Raw genomic sequence first — 20,013 nt, forward strand, 5'->3', positions numbered from 1 at the left:
CAGCTCACCCCCACCCCCAAGTTAGGGGGGGGTTCATTCATTGTTTAGGCTTCCCTTTTTCTGAGCCTTCTAAACTGCTCTTTCGTTAACATGGAAACTGGAGGGAGTTGCCAGTTACTGAAGGTTTAATCAGGTGTCCCTGCCGCTCCTAGGCATTGGGAGGTGTTAAGCCATTTGTCTTCTAAGGGCCTCCTCCTTGTCCACTTGAAAGAACATCCTCGCAAATAACCAATGTTCAACAAAAGCAATATTGGAGAACTGGGTACATACACAGTACATAATTTTGCATTTCTAAAAGCATAAACCCCATATTGTTAAAACATGCTTTGGTGTCTGTTAACCACATCTGGCTATTCAGGATTAAGTTACTCTCACTTGCTTCAAAGGCAGGGCTATGGAAATGATTTGTCTACTTTGGAAAGAACAGCCCTAACTCTTCATATTTTTCTTTGTACCACCACTTGGCTCCTTTACCACCACCACACATTTCCATTTTGTCAGCAAACCAGGCAAAGTTCTGCACTACCCAATTTACCACAAGAACAGGGGTGAGGATCCTTTTTTGGCTAGTGGCCAAAGTTTTCATCTCCTCACCGCTGGTGGGCCAAATTTGACAGGTGGGCTCCACTAGTAGGAACTTCAAAGCGCAGGAAGAAGTTTGTACTGGAATCCTGTTAAAAGGGAAAACCTTTTAGCTGAGTTTCTCTGCAAACCCCATCCTGAATCAGGAAGGTGTTGGCATGGAATCCTGCCAAGCTGAGCAGGATTTGACCCCTGCTCATCAGCTTTCTGTCTTGGCTGCAGACACCTGTTCCCTGCTGGGAGTATGTGTGCATAACCAAGGGAGGATTTAATTCAGCCCTCTTGCCCATCAACTAAAATCATAACTGTTGACAGGCAGGTGGATATGGCTTGGAAAATGGCTTCGCAGGCCAAACAGAAACCTCTGGTGAGTCAAAATTAATCCATCTTTTTAAAGTTTTACATAGTTGGATAACTAATTTAATCAAACCAACATACAACTTACAGGTTTACATTTGAGCTTGAGTAAAAATGCAGCCTTTTAGCATATACAAAGGCAGTGGTTTTCACGGAAACCTCAGATACATAAAGAAAACCTGAAACAAATTTGCTTTAGCTGGAACCTAGACTGAAGATATGAAAAGGAACAGAAAAGGGGTTCTCTGCCAAAATTCAAATGATGGTTTTTCGATGGTTACATACCTATTTATGTTCAAGACAAATTTGTTCTTGAGGAGCAATACTTCTTGGACAAGCTTAATGTTCGTACTACCTTGGTTTACAGTTCAAGGTGCTTTTGCAAAACAGGTTTTACACTTAGGGAATTTTTGAAAAACCAGGCCGGCTACAGTGCTGAACCTGCCTCTGGAACTTTCTAGCTTAGACAGCTGTTCCTCTTTCCAAGTTCTGTTTAATCTCTGCAGTATATTTCCCATAGAACCTCTCAGCCTTCTTGTTGAACTTGGCATTTCTCTCATTAATGTAGTCAATATCTGCATCATCGTTGTATGATCGTCTCCGGCTGTATTTTTCACGTTTTTGGATTCTGGAAGGAAAATTAATGCAGTGAGACTGTGCCTAATGCAAACATCTGTTCAAGGACGATTTTTCTTTTTTTGCGCCACTATTTCAGCTCCAAATGCTCAAAGAAATTTAAATAAGAATTAAAGTCAACAGAATTAAATAACAGAATTAAAGCCAATTAAGAGTCAAATTGTCAAAAAAACCAAATAGCAGGAGACTATTTAAAAGACCTGACTACTTTAAAAGACTATTTAAAAATGTTTTTACTTGTCTTTGAAAAAAAAAAAAAGCAGAACAGAGAGACAGATTTTCAATGGAACGGCCTCCTAGGTTTTGAGGCTATGACTGAAAAAGCTTTGCTACTCATAAGGATGAACCGAATGGCTAAAAATGGTGGAAGCTAGAGCTGGACTTCATAAACAGATCTCAACATTTGTTTGTGTGTGGTGGGTGGGTGGGGGTGTCATACAGGACAAGATGCTCACAAAGTTCTTTTAAGAAGCTCCGACATTGCAATTAGTCAATGTTTCATTTGCTTTTGTACGTACTGTTTTTCAAGATCCGAAACCATTCTATCAACGCCTTCTTTACATGGCACATGAGTTCCGTGGAGAAGGCTATTTGAAGTCGGAAATAAATCTTCGCCACTGAATGAGGGGGAAAAACAAACCCAGACACTTTAACCAGTCCACTACTGACAGTATTAATATACATGTCTTCTAGATTTCATGCCCAGCAATTCTCTAATCAGTTAATGGGGACGAGAGATTTTCCTACTGAAACAAGTACAGTAATACCTCCCTGAATGTCTGCCTTGTCTAGCGTCCATTCAGGCGAATGTCTGCGGCAAACCCAGAAGTACCGGAACAGGTTACTTCTGGGTTTGCTGCTTGCGCAGAAGTGCTAAATTGCACTCCGTGCATGCGCAGAAGCGCAAACTGCTCCGCGCGTGCGCGCAAACACAGCACTTCGCCCTGCATCCTTTTCAGCTAGCGGCTAGGGCTACGGAATGGATCCGGGCTGCAAAACGAGGTACAACTGTAGCCAGACATTGTGTATAGATGGGCTTTGAAGACACTCAAACTCAGGGCGCAAGGGAGAAACGTGCTAAGAGGAAGGCACGCTTGCCAAATCCACACCATGATCAACTCCCACCCAGAAACAAAAGTCCCCACTGTGGAAGGGCGTGTGGATCAAGAATTGGCCTCCACAGTCACTTACGGACTCATTGTTAAAACCGTGTTTATGGAAGACAATCTTACTCGGCTACGAGTGATCGCCAAAGAAGAATAAACAGTTGCCTTGACCTTTTGAGGCTTAGCTGGGATCTATCCATTTAGCCACAGCAGGTTCTCTCACAAGGGTCCAGTTGATACAATCACCCAAGTCCAAATGATCCTGCTGCTCTTTCTCACAGAGCAGTTGCAACCAATTACCCTTTTGCGAGAAGTGGAGGTGCACAGCATGCCTGGCAGCAGCAGCAGCACTGAGTGGAAATGGCAATTCTTTGCTGTCTGCTGCTGCACCTCTACCTCACAAGGCATTAGGAACCGATGGCCTCTGTGAAGTACAAGGGGGAACCCAGCTCCTTCAAGTTATTCTCCAAGGTACCAGAACACTTATGTCTTTTCTTAAGATGCTGTATTAATTTTTGCATTTGTATGCTTTTTAGAATTGTAAGTCACTCTGACACACTTGATGTAAGTGCCAAATAAATGTTAATAATGCTAATACTAATAATATGGGGCAGACAAAATAAGACTTACCTTTCTTCTCTAAGTTTTTCATATTTCTCCAGGTCAGGTCTGATCTGCTTGGTCAACCTCTGGTACTGGCGTAACTGGGCTGCTGCATAATCTATGAAGTAAAAAAAAGAAGAAGTCTATTGTACTACTAAACATAATCACTTGTTAATAAAAGCTTTTGATTTTATTCACACTCAATGGTTGGAACAGATGGGGCCAAACACCTTCTTACCAGAAAATCCAAGATCAGGATTTTTCTTCTTCCTCTTCCTCTCAAATCGTTCGGCATCCTCTGCGCTGATTTCCAACAGTTTCACTCTCTCATAATCTTCTCCTTTTGCCACACACTCCTAGCACACAGCAAGAACATATTGATATTTTGAAACTGTTTCTCTTTCAGCACAGTGAACTTTCCCAAGGCTAAATGCGTTCTGCCTGTCAAAATATAACCAAGACGGTACTCCCATGGACAGTTACTGGGGGGATGCACTTTGGCTCCTGCCATTGGTAAGAGGACCTGGGACCACTAGAAGACTGCCCCCTGCCTCCCAAGAATATCATCAAGGGGGAGACCAACCTGACCACATCCATTGGCCAGGGAAGGGACAACTGTTTGCTTACCTTTTTCTTTTCCTCCACTTTTAGTTCCCATTCTAAACGTGCCTTTTTTGCTTCCCAGTTTGTTGGCAATTTCAGCCTTTTATCTTCCTCCACAACCTCCTGGTGATTTAACTTGCGGGCTTCATTCTTTTAAAAAGGAGAAGAAACCAGAAAGATGTTATGTTTAGAAAACAGAGTTTAATTTACTACAAGTAAAACAAACATGCTAAAGAAGATCACCCTCTAGGACAGCTGTCTCTAAGTCAGAAATCTTTGATCCACCATATGTTGCTGATCTAAAACTCTCATTGGCTGCAGCCAGCATGGTCAATGACCAGGGATGCTGGAAATTATAGTTTACCAACATCTGGAGGGCTAAAGGTTCCCCACACCTGATTTAAGGTAGCAGAAATTTTCCCAAAGCAAACTGATTTTTTTCTGACTCAAACCTGCATTTTAAAAACCCATTTTAGTGGAGCCCCTAAGCAATTGTTAGGTTGTAAATTCTCATGCTGGCTTACTGCTACATATGCACTCCCTCCAAGCTAACAAGCAGGGACCAGAACTGTTAGCACCAACACCATAATGAGAGATCTCACCCTTTTCAAATGAAGCTCTCTGAATTTCCTAAGTCGCTCCTCTCTCTTCTGTGCAGCCATCTCTTCTGTTGTAATGGAAGCAGGTTCTTCTGGTGTGTCAGAAGTAGCCTGAAAAGTCACCCACATGTTAGAAAAGAAAGATCTGCTTTTGAGATTAAGTGTTTAGTATATGAATATAAGGAACGGTTATACTCTCAGCACCATGGAAAAGATATATTAAGACATATAAAAAGCATTAAGCATGCACATTTCCACAAGAACAATGTAAGACCACAGATGTAACAATGTAACAACAACAAAAGAGAAAGCTCAATGATGATATTTATAACACACCTCACCTATCATGTTAGGCAGACTGAAAAATAGAGAAAGTGATCAAGACCCCCCAAACACAAGAGCACAAGAAAAAGCAAAATCCATGAAAATAGCCCCCAGTGCTGGCAATGCATATTCAGTTGCAACAAGGCATCTTGGAATGGTCATGATGTCACATACATTACAGTGTTCCCAACACAGACCTGCTCCTGCTGTCCACATTAAGGCAGCTATGGAAAAGCTTTTAGAGAAGCTGCGGAAAAGATCAAACTGGAATTCTCTACAACATTATTTCACACAGCTCTATTTAGGGTGACATTGCAATTTTTAATTTTTAAGTTACTCCGAGTAATTTGTATGAATCAGAAGCGCAGGCTATAAGCTCTTATAAAAGGAAATCAATAAATGTCCCCTCCCTGACAATGCCAGAGCCATTTCCCGTCCATGCTGTACCTCCTGCAGCAGTGACAAGAGATTAAAAGATCCGGCTTTCCCCATCCCCCAAAACATCCCTTCGCCATCAGCTCCTGCCTCGGGGTTCCTCAGCACTTCCTCACCTCCAGGTCGATCCCTTTATCTATCATCCCCTCCTCTCAAACCTCTCCCTTCCCTGCCTTCCCCGGTTCAGAGGCGCCCTCAGCCGTGAAGCTTCCTCATCCTTCTCCTTTCCTGGTCGGCCATTTCCTCCCCAACACTCTCCTCTCCTCTTCTCTCACCATCCCAGGCGAAGAAACACCAAGATCCTCTACCGCCGCCATCTTCCTCTTGCCCTGTTCGTAAACACTGAAGCTACTTCCTGGCTTTTCCCTCTCCCCGTTCCGCCTCTCCTAATGACGTAGACGCCTCCTAATGACGTCTAGACTGTAAAAGGAACAAACATTAAAGGGCGGGGGGGGGTGCGGTACGACAACGCACGTATTAAGGAAACGCATGCGCAGTCTCTGTCGGCCTTGCGAGCGGCCGCCGCTCGTCGCAGTTGCGGTGCAGCGCCGCCACAAGACTGAGGAAGGAACTGCATAGCATAGCAAAAAAGGAAAAAAAGGCGTAAGAGTATGGACTATATCAGGAAAGGTATGTATAAAGCCAGGGTTACCATATAGGCACAGCACACCCACTTCCTGTAATTCAAATCAAGAGCACCTATTTAATGAATTAATTTTAAATTAGCTTTTTAAATCCCACTCAAAAGTCAGTACCCATAAAAATCCATCCCCCCCCCGCCCCCGCCAAGCTATGCTTACAAATGAACATGGGATGGCAGTATAGTTCTAAATATTCATCCTCAGAAGTTAATGGAATAGAATTTGATCATTAAGTAGACCGGCCACCTTTTCTTTTAAGCTCTTCTGTGAGCAAGGGCACAGTGCCTCAGAGGAGATGCAGACTGCCTTTCTCATGAAAATATATATTTTTTTAATGGACACTGGCCTTTGGTCATGTGCAGTGCTTCCCCCAGAAACTGGCTCTGATTTTGAGCAAACGTAAAGTGGTTTGTCGCTCTGAGAATACACACCGGAACATTTAAGATCATACGCAACTAAGTTCTGCTCAGAGTAGACCTATTGAAATTAATGGACCTAAGTTAGCCAAGTCCATTCTTTTCAGGGAGTCTACTCTGAGTATGCTGGATACAAGTCATTCTAAATATTTACTTAACCAGTAGACTACTTTTCCGTATCTATATGCTGTTCTAAACATTTAGTTTCCACCAGAGAAATGCCTCTTCTGTGTAAAGGAAATTGCGCCACAAGTAATATATATTAGAATAAACAGTAGGGGGAGAACAACCCTGGAGGAATACTATTATGGCCTATCCACAACGGCCTCCTTATTCTTGTTGCCCCGTAAGAACAGCAAGAAAAGAGATAAGATAATCCACACAATAACACTTGACAACATGATGCTGTAAGCCTACCTCACTTCAGCACTCTCAGTAATCAATTTTTTAGCAAGTGGCCTATTAATTTATTGATCAGTCAACCTAGAGATAGAAAATGAATACAAGTCAACCAAGGAGAAATGTTTAAAGACTTGGGGGGGGGGGCATATCCAATGTTAGCCTCATTGAAATCAGTCTCACACTTTACTAACCTGTTGTTCTTGAGGTTGGGCATCGGCGTGGCATTCTGACCAGACAGGTAGATTTATGTCTACATGGCAATCTTATCAACAAGGTGAAACCAGTACCTGAGTGACAGGGAGGCAGAATCTGTGGCCCTCCAGATATTGTTGAACTCCAGGTTCCATCAGTCCCAATCAGCATGGCCAATAGGGGTGATGGTAATTGTAGTTCAAAAACATCTGGAGAGCCACATCACTCCTATAGGAGATGCTGCAGCTGATGTTTTACTGCTGCTCTCTACTAGGTAATATGAGATATATTCCATTATTAAGTAATTTTATAGACACCTGTCAACAATATACTCTTCCTGGTTAGCAGCTAATTTCAAGGAAGGTTTGGAGAGGGAGAAGTCTCCCTCAAAGAGAGCTGCTCGCTAGTCTTGCTATATCTGTAATTGCATCCTTATACAGACTTTTTTTGTCTCTGGCTTTGAAGCTGATGAGTCAGATTTGGCCTTAGGACCTCTAATTGCTGACCCACATCAGCATCCATGGAAAACCATGACTTGACAAGGTTGTACAAGGTGAAGTGGGAAACATTTTGACAAGATGTGAGAGACCCAGCTCAATCATAGCTGTAGTAAGATGGGAATATAGAATGATTTTTTGGAAGTGAGAGCTGGACCTTAAAGAAGGCTGATCGCCGAAGAATTGATGCTTTTGAATTATGGTGCTAGAGGAGACTCTTGACTGCAAGAAGATCAAACCTCTCCATTCTTAAGGAAATCAGCCCTGAGTGCTCACTGGAAGGACAGATCCTGAAGCTGAGGCTCCAATACTTTGGCCACCTCATGAGAAGAGAAGACTCCCTGGAAAAGACCCTGATGTTGGGAAAGATGGAGGGCACAAGGAGAAGGGGACGACAGAGGATGAGATGGTTGGACAGTGTTCTCGAAGCTACAAACATGAGTCTGACCAAACTGCGGGAGGCAGTGGAAGACAGGAGTGCCTGGCATGCTCTGGTCCATGGGGTCACGAAGAGTCGGACATGACTAAACAACTAAACAACAACAACTGGGATGAAGAACCTCTGTGGCCCTCCAGATGTCATTGGACTCCAGCTCCCATAAGCCCCAAGCAGCACAGACAATGGTCAAGGATGATGGGAGTTGTAGTTCAGCAAATGTCTGGAGGGCCATAGGTTCCCCACTCCTGCTCTACAATTAAAATAAGATGTGAAGAAACGAATGCGGGGGGGGGGGGCTGTTGGAGAAAGAGGTTTGGAAGAGACATTCCTTACTCTTTTCTAGTAGTGTTACACAATTTTACACAATGGGGATTGCTCCAAGCACATTAAAACTTGGGTAGATTTATATCTGCCCTCATCTACCTTTAAACAAATGTTCCCCATCAAAATACTTAGATTAGAATAAATCACAGACACTTAACTTTCCAAATAAGTGAATTCTTTACTCACAGAGATTCCCTAATGTAAATCTAACAAGTCTTCATCTGCTGGCAGTGAAAGAAAGGTGAAGAAGTTTCCAAACAACTCCCAATGAAAAGTACTTGGCTTCCTTACAAAAAGCATCATGCAATATTTTGGTTAGCAAAAATGCAGTCTATAAAATTTCCCTTTTGGAGAGATTCAGTTCACTTGCAGGGAGCCATAGCCGCATGGCTCCTTCTTTGCTTTGTTCCAAGCACAAAGAGGAAAAAAGAATGAGAAATGAGGGAGCAAAGGCAGCTGATAGCTTGCATACCCAGTCTGGTAACTTGAGTTCAGGTCTCAGGTTAACCCTTTCATGCAAGCATGTATGAACTGTAAAGGTAAAGGTACCCCTGACCGTTAGGTCCAGTCGCAGACAACTCTGGGGTTGCGTCGCTCATCTCGCTCTATAGGCCGAGGTAGCCGGCGTTTGTCCGCAGACAGCTTCCAGGTCATGTGGCCAGCATGACTAAGCCGCTTCTGGCAAACCAGAGCAGCGCACAGAAATGCTGTTTACCTTCCCGCCGGAGCGGTACCTATTTATCTACTTGCACTTTGACGTGCTTTCGAACTGCTAGGTGGGCAGGAGCTGGGACTGAACAACGGGAGCTCACCCCGTCAAGGGGATTCGAACCGCCAACCTTCTGATTGGCAAGTCCTAGGCTCTGTGGTTTAGACCACAGCGCCACCCGCGTCCCTTGTATGAACTGTAGTAACTGTACATTACAACAAAAGCTTCCTAGCTGTGAGCTTGGTTCAGCAGGGTAATAAAATAATCAGAGTGAATTGGGGAACTTTGAAAGAAATTGCTTGGGAAATGGTTCATTTGCACACAGTGACTGCATTTTGATGTCATGATAAACTATGGTAGGGATAGATATAGATTTAGGTTTAACAGCCCCCACTCCCACCGAGCCTAAGGATATTTATTGTCACAATAAACCACAGTTTGTCATAACGTCCAAATGCAGCTAATCTCGAAAGTAGCGTTGAGCTCCATGACTGAGCAAAGATGAAGTAAAAATCCCTGTGCCTAATGCACCACACAGCCTCCTTAAATCAAAGTTTTAATAAATGTTATGTTGAGTAGAAGTGCTTTTAAAGTGTGTGTAAAATGGTTTTGGTGCTGGTGAATTTTTATGAGGACTTAAGAAAAATTGCAAACCAATGTGGAAATGTGGAGAACTGAACTTAAATTTCAAAAAAATGAGAGCAAGAAATGGAAATTGGCAGATTTGCGTGTCCATAACCCTTTCCTCATTGTTTTACTCTTTCATTTAGGTTCAACAAGATAAAAGGGGCATTGGATTGCTTTCACTGGCTTTCTTAACCCTAAAGAACTTTGAGAAGAGAGCAAGTGAAAATTGTGAGTAGAAATAAATATCTACCTATTTTTTGGGGGGAGGGGTGTCAATACCTCTTTAAATTACATCCTGAATCCCCCCCCCCGCCCGTTGGACTGCAATTATAATCATTCAAAGCCCACAGACACATAATCGTTTGGTCGGGGAGCAAAAAGACCCTGACTGATGCGCTTAACAAAAATTAACCTGGTTACAGTGGTACTCTGTTGAAAATGAGAAAGTGCAGGGGATCAAAATCAATGCCTTCACAGCCAAATGACTGCAGGACTGGCTTTGAATTTCAGCTAAATGCCCTTAAAATGATGATCTTAATTGCATTATATTAAAGCCCCTGATCAGATAGTTCAGATGATGATAATCTATCATATTGGATGTGGATGGCAAGGGGGAAAGGGGAGATGATATCTCTTATGCAGAGGTTGGCTCAGGACCTCCATGCGCTGCCCAGAGCTTCCCAAGCCTAGGTTACCCATGTCCATCTTGTTTCATCATCCCTGATCATTGGCAGTCTTGGGTGTTGGGGCTGTTGGTAGCTGGGGTCCAACAACATCAGGAGGACCCCAAGTTCTCCATCCCTGCATGGCCTCACACAGAACTTGCAGGCATCCCACACACAAGAAACTTAGAGAACACATTGTGGCTGGAACAGCTTTGGCCCCGTTTATTAACTTGTAGCATTGTGTGATTATTTGCACGTGTGAATTGACCATCTATAGATAGCTTATTATACAGCTTTGATTGAAATACAGTGGATTTTTCTTAGCAGTACAGAGGAACCTCGTGTTACGTACTGTCCTCCTTATGAATGCTTCTGGTTACGAGTTCCGCTAACCTGGAAGTAGATGCTCCTGGTTGCGAACTTTGCCCCAGGATGCGAGCGGAAGTCACGCGCTGGCGGCGTGGCAGCAGCAACAGGCGCCATTAGCGAAAGTGCACCTCATGTTAAGAACGGTTTCGGGTTACAAACGGACCTCCGGAACAAATTAAGTTTGTAACCGGAGGTACTGCTGTAGCTGGGCAGCAGACTGAGCAGCCACAGAGTTAATCTCTAGAGCCACATCTCCCGCATGCTATGAGGAAATGTATTTCTTCTTAAATTACAGCCAGCATTATAATTTAATTCCCAAACATAATTTCCAAGTTTGAACCTATCTGTAGGCTTGATGTTTAGTAGGTGGTCCCTCTAAGAAAAGTCCTGGGTTGATCAGGCCAAACGCCCATCTCATCCAGCACCCTGGGAGGAATTCATCGTAGCTCTAGCTTAAAGGATCTCAGTTGTGTACCAGTTGCACTAGCAGAATGGCTTGCACAAGACAAGGCACAGGAAGAGGAGGGGCAGGCCCATCTGGCTCAGTGTTGCCTACACTGACTGGCAGTGGCTCTGTAGGGTTTCAGACTGAGTTCCCTCCCAGCCTTACCTGGAGATGCCAAGGATTTAACCTAGGACCTTTTGCATGCAAAAGAGATTCTCCCCCACTGACTAGTTCCCTTTCCCAAATGTGAGCCACCAATGCATTTTCATTCCATGTTTGCCTGCATTTTTGCCTGCATGTTTGCCTGCATTTCACACATGTGCAGCGAGAACCTCTGTACAGAAACGACACAGATTCCTGCGTGAATTCCCGGGAGCAATTATTTGCATTGTTAGCAAATCTGCTTCTTGCAACCCGCCCTTTCTTCCTTCTTAGCCAATATTTGATCATCTCCCCATCGCTGCTGATAAATTGCTATGATATTTAAAGATCTTCTTGAGCTTCGCTGAGCGATGCCTCTAAGTGGCTTGAGAGTGGAGATTTTGCTTTGCAGTACCACTCGTCATCTTCTGGTGGGTAAAACTCTTTTCCTTTTTAAAAGCCGGAACCTTGCAGAGTTTCCTGCAGAAGAGGGGCGAAAGGCATTAGCTCTGCATTTAAAATGAAGCAGATTTACAGTATATATCACAGAAATATAGAATGTCAGTAGCAGTCAGCAAGGACTCAAATGCCCATAATCTTTCTCTCTCTCTCTCTTCTTTCCGGAGTTTAGGACTGTATGATGCAATCCAAGCAGAGAGTTAATCCTAAAACGTTTTGGTGCTGCTCTAATTTGGGTTCATCATTATGTCAAAAATGGTTCAATTCCAGCATATTGTTATGAGTTTTGGCAGGGGGGAAGGGCTAGGCTGAATGCCTGGGCCCCCTTCTAATTCCTAGATCCAACATTGAGTCAGGGAATAGCCAGGCCGGCCTGGGAGATGGATCGCTAAGAGACTGACGGAAAGGGGGCTCTATGCCAGATGACAAATGGATGGAGCCCCTCCAGCTCTTAGATAGTTAAATGGACAGAGCCTAAGTTTGAGGGCAGAGTTTGCTGTGATGTGGCCTAGAGGGAAAAGCTGCAGGCTGGAGAGAAAATCCAGAACAGATTTAGGGGGTGCACAGAGGGTGTTCTGTTGTGCAAGCAGGAATCTTTGTGTTGACGGAAGAGGGGAGTTAGCGCTACATTGGATTTCCACCCTAAATATTTAACTTGAGCTCCTGCATTTAATAATAGAGAGGAAGAAACACAAACCAAACTGGACATGATGAAGGTAATGTGGCCCTTGGACTCCTCTGTCTGGCCCCTGGGACCCTTCATTCCTTCCTCTAGCTCTTTTGCCTGATTGTGTCCTTGAACTGTGACAATGCCTTTTGTTTGCCTGGATGCTGTGATGTGTGGGGTGTGTGTTTAGAACCTTCTGATTTAGTGTGGATAGAGTGTGGCCTTCTGCACAAAAGTAAGAGTCAAATCTGGAATGCCTTCCCTCAGGTAATTTGTGAGGTGGAGAGAGTAATGGCCTTTAAGAACCTCTTAAAAATGTGTGTTTACCCAAGAAGCCTGTTTTTGCACCCTGACACCTAATTCTCCATTTCATACACATCTCGGCTTTATGGACGACATGGTTTTCAGCTAGTTTTTAAGAAAGTTTTATTGATTGCCATTGTTGTATTTTTTTAAAAAAATGTAAACTGCTTAGAGATTTTCAAAAAAACATTCTCAATTGTATTATACACAAAGAAAAGTCCCAAAGAGACTTAGCTAGAGTTGGGAAGGCCTGGGGAAAACCCAGAAAAATAAGGAAAAAACCCAGGTTTTTTTCTGGAAAAATTGAAGAAAAAAAAAAGTATGTGGAATATTCAAACAATAGCTAACTGTTTTTTTTCTTTTCGTTTTTCCCCAGAAAAAAAGGCTTTGGAAAAAACCCTGGTTCCCCCGCCCCGCCCATTTTTTTTTGTTTTTTCCCCAGGCCTTCCCCACGATAAAATACGAAGAGGTAAAATCAGTTAAAAGTCATTTTTTAAAAAAATAAAATGTGAAAACAACGTCCAGTACAAAATTCCGCAAATGCTTATTGAACTTTACAATAAGAACAACAAGTCCTAAAATGTTACGCAGCACACATATTTCCAAATAAATAAATAAATAAATGGTTGCTCTGCCCCCCTTGCCTTTAGCTCCACCTACTTTTGCCTTTGGCTCCACCCATCACTGGCATGTGACCCCTGGAAGGATTTCCATGAAGGGATGCGGCTCTTGGGCTAAATATGGTCTCCCACCCCTGGTATTATGACTTGGGTAGTAACTCTTGGCACCATAATAATGGTGTAAAGATTGTATTCCTGTTTTCATTCATGGAGGAGATGAGTGACAGCTGATGGAAATGGAATGCAGGAGATGGTGGACCTTTGGCATGATCCAACATGACTGTTCATTCAGAAGACCCTCTTCATGTCCACAGTGCCTGGGGTGGGATAACAACAACAACATAGCACTTGGTTGCACGAAACTGTTTCTTTGGCACTCAGAATTCCAGGCACAAATATTTTTCGTGCGCCTGCTGTCTGCCTGCAGGACAGTAACACAGATTGGGCCCTCCCCACCCTCATGTTGGGGGGCATTGTGTCACAGGAAATGAGCGAAAGGAGAGTAAACTCTCCAGGCACCAAGGGGAGGATAATGTAATGCTTCCCTCAGATCAATGTGGATTTTGGTTTGCGAGTTATTAGGCCAAGGTCATAAACAACCCCTGTGACCACAAAAGTAAAATAAAACAATAAATCTCGGGTTTATCTCCTCTGCTGCCTTTTCACTACTACTACTTATTTTTCACGCACGCACACACACCCTTTGAACCAAAAAACACCCTTAATCATCTATTAAATACTGCAGAGGCCACACTTGTATGTGCGAAGATAGAGTCTGGAGGATTTGGACCATGAATGAGGATTAGGGTGACCATGTGCCCTCCTTTACAGAGGACAGTCCTCTCTTTGAAGTAGTCTTCTACTTGAAGGGCTGCATGGTCCAAGTCCTATTTATAAAGAACCATAAGAAGGGAGTGTGGAGTGGGACAAAGAGCTTGAAGTAGTTGCCCATCGACAGGTTGCAGCACCTGGACAGCAGATTGAGCAGTCACACCCAAGCCACCAGGTCAGTCATCTTCACTATGGTGTGATGTATTGTCCTTCTATTTAAATAATTGTAATTATTTATAAAATTGCACTTACGCTACATACAGAGACACACACAAGCACATGGGTCTGCCACCCCTGCTCGTTCCATTCGCCAACCCTACTTGCCCCTTTGCCAACCCCCTTTCTCCACACCTGGCCAACTGCAACGTGACAACAGCCTTACATTTGTATGTATATAAGGAAGACACCAATTTTATGCAAACAGATGCCCTCCATGGTCCACTCTCTTGGCAGTCTAAGTGGCCACACTAAGGAGCTTTGAGCCTTTGATTTCCAGCATCTCCTTCAAATATAGAAAGTTGTTTCAGAGTAAATGGACCAAAGGCTCCATTCAAAGGAGACTTGCTCTTTACACTGGATCATTTACCGAGCTCTGAGGTCAGGGTCATCACCCTGATTCCTCTTCATTTAGGGCAAGGACCCAGGCCACCCCCTCAAGCCACACTTTCCGTGAGTGTTTTTGCCTGGCTGGAAGCTGCCCTTAAACTCTGAGAATGCTTCTTGCTTGACTGAATGGAGGATACTAAGTTGTGTGTGTTAGAAACTAGCTTACAGTCCTAAGGATAAAATTCACATTTGTTTATCTCACCTCTTTTGCATTTGGCCCCACCCACTATGAGGATATGGCCCCTAGGCTGAAAAAGATCTTAATTCTGAGTAGACATGCATGGGATTGCATTTTAAGTGTCTGAATAAAGGAGGCGAGAGTGGGAGAGAAAAACCTTTGAATGTTGTGTTTATACACACGGGTTGTATGGAGTGTTAGAGGAGTGATAGTACCACTGGTGGGGGACACGTCATGTTTCTTCTGGGGTAGTTTGGCCAATTTTGGTGCCCACCCTGCACTCAGCTCTCACTTGTGGCTCCTAGAAGTTGTCAGCATGCAACAGTGGCCACACCTGGGAAATGGCTATCTGACTGGCTAAACCAGGTGAGGGTAGCCGATGGGTCTGAAACCCTTGGTGAATTAGGAACTTCCCCTGCAAGACAGGCTCTGGCAGATTGAGCAGATGAGACCAATACTGGGTCCAGTGTTCAAGAAGGTGGTTTATGCACATGCTGTAGAGGGAAGTGATGGGCAGTTGGGGCTCGTCAGCATGAGAAGGTAGTCCATCTAGGAAAAGAAAGACTCTGATCCTAAACCTCTGCTGCCTTGTGGGATATCTTTGGGAGAAGAAAAGGCTAAGGAGTAAACCCTACACAAATCTGGTGTGGAGTCCCTAAGACAGTTGGATGGAGCCTTGTATGCCTTCTTCTGTCAACTCCTGCAGCCAAGCTGGTGCCAAATGTATTGCTCGGCTTTCCTTTGGTCCACATCAGGAAGGCCAGGTCTTGTCATCTGGGCATCCCAGGACCTCCATACTCACTGCCCAGGCTTGCAACCCGGGGAGGTCACTTCAGTGCTTTGACTCCCCCTGCCCCAAGAGGTGCACTCCATTGTCGCTAAAGACAGACGGATGCCAACAGCAACATGAGACATACTGTTTTGTGAACTCAGCCTTTCTGTGCCACCTGTTAATGTGTAGCTACTACTCTTGGTGCAGCACATTCCAGAAACTGACAGCAATCATTTGTTTGTGCCAAACGAAAACTTACTCTAATGGATCACTAGAGATGGGAACCCACACGCTGTCCAAAGGGCCACCTCCCTCTGGCCTGTTCTAATGGCATATAAGAGCTAGTTTGTGAACTTCTCTCTCCTGCCCCCTACCTTGCCCTACCCCTTTTCTTGAAAATATGACCACATCATTTACTTTCCTGCTTGGGCACAAGGCAGCTTTGACAAAAACGATTGAGAGTGAGCGGAATGCAGCATTAAAACAACAACAACATGCATTTTAGTTGCCACAAAACTGAACTGAAAAAGACAAAGACAAAGCAGCACCTAATGATTGCTCTCTTTGCATTTGTGTTTTCTACCAATATCTATGTCAAAAACACACTCTAGTTGTCAATAAATATTAAAAAGACAGCTGGGGGCCAGCCACTAGCTTCCATGCAGCTTCTTTAAAAATGGGAATTGACTATGATTGATCATTTTTGCTGAGAGAGGAGGGGCCCCTTCTTGTGGCCCAGTCTGGGTACCTGAAATTCATGATGACTGAAAGTAAAATTCTACTTCCACGAAGCAGCTTTTGAATTTCTTGAATGTCTGGGGGTCAGTGTGCTACAGGTCACAGTTGAAGAGCAATTGGACCTCTGTAAATACATTCCAGTTCCCCCTGTTTCACAGCAACAATCTCCTATTTCCTTGCACTTGTCCCTGGTAAAACACTGTTCCTTTTTTGCTTTTAGGAGAGGTGTTGGGTACCTCTGCTTTTGCATCTTGTTTAGGGACTGGCAAATCTGTCACAGGTGGTAGACCGAGGACTTTGAATGGGACTTTGAGAGCTGGACACCAGGTTTCCTCAATGTAGCCAATCTGCAGTAGATAAGGACCCTCTGCTGCACTCAGATGGCCTTCAGGTCTACCCACTGAAACCAATGAGTGCACGGCACTTAAGTTCCTTTGGTGAGATGAAAATAAGCATGCCTGCAGTGGTGTGAGTTGGTACAACTGCATGTCTTTGGAAGCTGCAATTTGGAGTGGCTGTTTTTAAATGCCATCCCTTATGCAACACAGAGCCTCCAGATTTCAGTTCTTGTATGCCTCTTTGCAAGTGATGACATGTGCCGGTGCTACAGTGGGAAGAAGATGGGGAAGTCTGTCCCATTCAAGCAACAGTCTTTCATTCAATTAAATGAAGCCCCCTGCCCTGGATGCTTTTGACTGAGTTCATTAAAACAAAACGAGTCTTTCTGGATGTGCTGCTCATTTGCTAACATTGATTCCTTAATTGCATTTGACCCTCTACCCTAGACTCTCCATTTCCTTTAACAGACATACATGGTTATGATTCTTGTTCTGGTGAAGTAATACTCTGATAGATCACCTGATAGGCAGAGCAGGGAAGCGGCTGAAAGGGAAAATAGCCTTTCCCAAATGATACAAACATCCATGCAAATTTATTGGCATCTGTTGGCGATACCAAGTGTTTGTTTGGCAGAGAAACTGACTCTGCATGTGGAGATCCTTGCACGCAGAGATCCTTCTGCATCAGCCTTCACCGGCCTGGCAGTGGGAAGTGTTCCATCAGGGAAAATGGGGCACTGCTTCACCAACCTCATTATTAATTCCTCCAAGCCTACCTGCCTGTCTTCTTACTCATAAGTAGTCCGGTGACTGGACCTGTGTGCTTGCCTCCTCCTCCTTAGCCTCAGCATTGGCTTTGTAGAACTCTCAGAAGAAGGATGGGGATAAAACTAGAATTAACAGACAAAAACTAGAATGTCTCATTATGTCCAGCTGCACCTACTTTTGGGCTCCCTGCCTTCTGCCTCACCAGGCCCAATGGGCACCAGTCACTTCTGATACCTGGTGCCCTCCAGATGTTTCAGACTACATTTCTTAGTCCCAATGTATCTAGCTAGCATGTGGTCCAAACTGGAGTTGCAGTCCAAAACATCTGGTTGGTGACAGCTGATATACATATTGTTATGAGTTTGGTGGGCTCAGTCTGGATGATTCCCCAAGTTCCTTCCAGTTCTTGAGATTCTAAATCTTTGGGGGTAGACTGTATCCGACCCAGCTTGCCAAACCAGTTCCTTTGTCTAGGTAACAACTTTGGTTGCCGAGTTAAGTGCCACGATCGGCAAATAAGATACTCTTTGCCATACAACAAATGGGTGGGCATTCCCACCCCTCACATAACTGCTAGACAGGAGAACAAAAGCCCTAGAGACTGGTATGTGAGCGGGAAGCAGGCTGGAAGCTGGATACACAGATACATGCTTGCTTTGTGCTGGATCCAAAGCTGTGACTAACAGAGAGGCAATATCTTTTGGGGTGTTCATGCTGTGAGCCCCTCCAGCCTATGCTCAGGTTGTATATATGTGTAAACAAAGCCATATATCTTAAAGAAACCACAGCCTCTGCTGACCTTTGTTCCCAGGAAACTGAAATCTGGACAAATGCTGGAATCCCTAGAATATCTTGCTGCTTGGAGATTGGGGTGGTGTGTAAATAATACAGTGGTGCCTCGGGTTACAGACGCTTCAGGTTACAGACTCTGCTAACCCAGAAATAGTACCTTGGGTTAAGAATTTTGCTTCAGAATGAGAACAGAAATTGCCCGGCGGCAGTGGGAGGCCCCATTAGCTAAAGTGGTACCTCAGGTTAAGAACAGTTTCAGGTTAAGAATGGACCTCCAGGACGAATTAAGTTCTTAACCTGAGGTACCACTGTATTTGCCTCCCAGGAAGGCTGAGTCACTGTTTCCTGAGCCGTTGTTTGGAGGAGGGGGACTGCAGGCAGTTCGAGATGTGACTTGAACACCGTAGACCCAGGGGTGGAGGAAGTGGGGTGGTCCGCCCCGTGTGTCATCACCGAGGGGGGTGACATTAGGTGTGCTGCCTGCCCGTGACTTCCAAGCCGACCCCGAGCCGTCGGGGAAAGGGGCGGAGCTGTGCTGCCTTGCCGGCGGCCTTCCTCCTTTCCCCCTTTGTTTTGACAGCTCGGGGGAGACTTGGGAGTCGCGGGCAGGAAGCATATTGTTGCCCCCCGCTCCCGGGCTGCTTCCTGGGGGGGTGGGAAGCCCCTCCCAAGCTGTCAAAAGGAAGAGGGAAGGGAGAAAGGCTGCTGGCAAAATGGCATGGCTCCCTCTTCCCCCCACCCAGGAAGCAGCCCACCATGGGCGGTTTGCTCCACCCCCATGGGCATCTTGCCCCCTGTGACGCTCGCTGTGGGTGGTGCCCCCCTGGGATGCTCGCCCGCCCCCATGGCCCTGCCCCCAGGTGCACAGCATGTGCACCGCTCCGGGTGCCGGAGCAGCTAGCTCCGCTTCTGCGTAGACCAGCATCCTCTTGACCCTGGCTGAAATCATGTGATTCTGGAAGGCCAATCCTACGCTGATGCCTGTTTGTAGCTCAAGTATCTCCTGCACTCTGCCGTTATTCCCAGTAGGCTATTCCCAGTAGTGGTTGGTGCAGTGGCACAGCCCTGGACCTCTCTTGTATTGCTGCTTTCCTAAATATAAATGCAGGGTTTCTAAATCTCAGGCTTTGGCACCAAAACACAGGTTTTGGAGTCCATTAGCAGGGCCTTATGGTTTTGTTTGATCTAGATGTTTTGCAAGAGAGGGAGAAAGAGAGTACAGGTAACTACTACTCTCTATCTCCATCCACTCACCATTCTGAACGAGCCACTATTGCACAAGTGCCCCCCCAACCCCCGGCAGTGTTTCACAGTCGTTAAATGGGAAATCGCATGTGGCTGGAGGGGAATTTTGCAATAAAAAAACCAACCCTGCCTTTCTCCTGAACTTTCCAGCCCCCATTCCACTTCACCACTTTGCCAACCCCTGGATTATATCTCTGAAAATAAAAAGAAATGGCAATCCTGTGACTTCAGAAGGTTAGGGGTCTTTGAAGAGTTGGATCTTTGTGAGTTTCTGCATGAAATGAGATGATCTGCAACTCTTGGACTAATTCGTGCTTCCCATTATAGCTGCCTACCAGGAATGCACTTCTTGGAATGTTGTGTCATCATCCTCAGCAGTTTAAGCATACGAAAATACAGATTTAGATTGTTATCTTGAGAGAAAACACACATCTAAATAATATTTAAATACATATTAGGTACATACATAAAAACATATTTAAATACATATTTTGGAAGGAGTGTAGCTCAGGGCTAGAATGTCGGAGGAACAAGGACATGTGAGCATAATACACATTTCAAGGAAGCTCAGTGGCAGAGCATCT

At 44.7% G+C, this 20,013-nt stretch overlaps 1 protein-coding gene and 2 long non-coding RNA genes across 5 annotated transcripts in view; 1 reads left to right on the plus strand and 2 right to left on the minus strand.

Moving 5' to 3' along the window:
• LOC308592560 overlaps positions 1 to 20,013 on the minus strand; it is a 259,350-nt gene that overhangs the window by 148,329 nt on the left and 91,008 nt on the right. The gene's annotated exons all lie outside the window — the stretch shown is intronic.
• On the minus strand, positions 955 to 5,681 carry SYF2 (SYF2 pre-mRNA splicing factor). Of its 2 annotated transcripts, XM_081204109.1 has the most exons (8): positions 5,521 to 5,603; positions 4,823 to 4,844; positions 4,490 to 4,597; positions 3,912 to 4,037; positions 3,523 to 3,640; positions 3,312 to 3,402; positions 2,094 to 2,192; positions 955 to 1,567 (listed from the first exon to the last, which is right to left on the minus strand). In XM_081204109.1, the coding sequence occupies exons 2-8, from the start codon at positions 4,832 to 4,834 to the stop codon at positions 1,402 to 1,404; spliced, it is 720 nt and encodes a 239-aa protein (XP_081060235.1). In that variant the 5' UTR covers positions 4,835 to 4,844; positions 5,521 to 5,603; the 3' UTR covers positions 955 to 1,401. The 2 variants fall into 2 exon arrangements, with proteins under 2 accessions (XP_081060235.1, XP_081060234.1); XM_081204108.1 differs by lacking the exon at positions 4,823 to 4,844 and having other exon boundaries at positions 5,521 to 5,681.
• LOC308592555 overlaps positions 5,732 to 20,013 on the plus strand; it is a 61,916-nt gene continuing 47,634 nt past the window's right edge. The window contains exons 1-2 of one of the 2 annotated variants that reach the window (XR_014010543.1): positions 5,732 to 5,875; positions 9,636 to 9,720. This is a non-coding gene — a long non-coding RNA (uncharacterized lncRNA). The remainder of the gene's footprint in view (positions 5,876 to 9,635; positions 9,721 to 20,013) is intronic. The other variant, XR_014010544.1, reaches the window with a different exon arrangement.

The sequence above is a fragment of the Podarcis bocagei genome (genome assembly GCF_964188305.1).
Source record: "Podarcis bocagei genome assembly, chromosome: 7".
In the NCBI taxonomy this organism is placed as follows: Eukaryota; Metazoa; Chordata; class Lepidosauria; order Squamata; family Lacertidae; genus Podarcis; species Podarcis bocagei.

Bases quoted from the DNA above. Each gene is read 5' to 3' on its own strand.
- SYF2 (XM_081204108.1), bottom strand. From the start codon at position 5,562: ATGGCGGCGGTAGAGGATCTTGGTGTTTCTTCGCCTGGGATG. The intron at 4,038-4,489 runs GTGAGATCTCTC...CCTTTTTAAAAG, and splicing joins GAGAGCTTCATTTGAAAAGG to AATGAAGCCCGCAAGTTAAA. The intron at 1,568-2,093 runs GTACGTACAAAA...TTTTCCTTCCAG, and splicing joins GTTTCGGATCTTGAAAAACA to AATCCAAAAACGTGAAAAAT.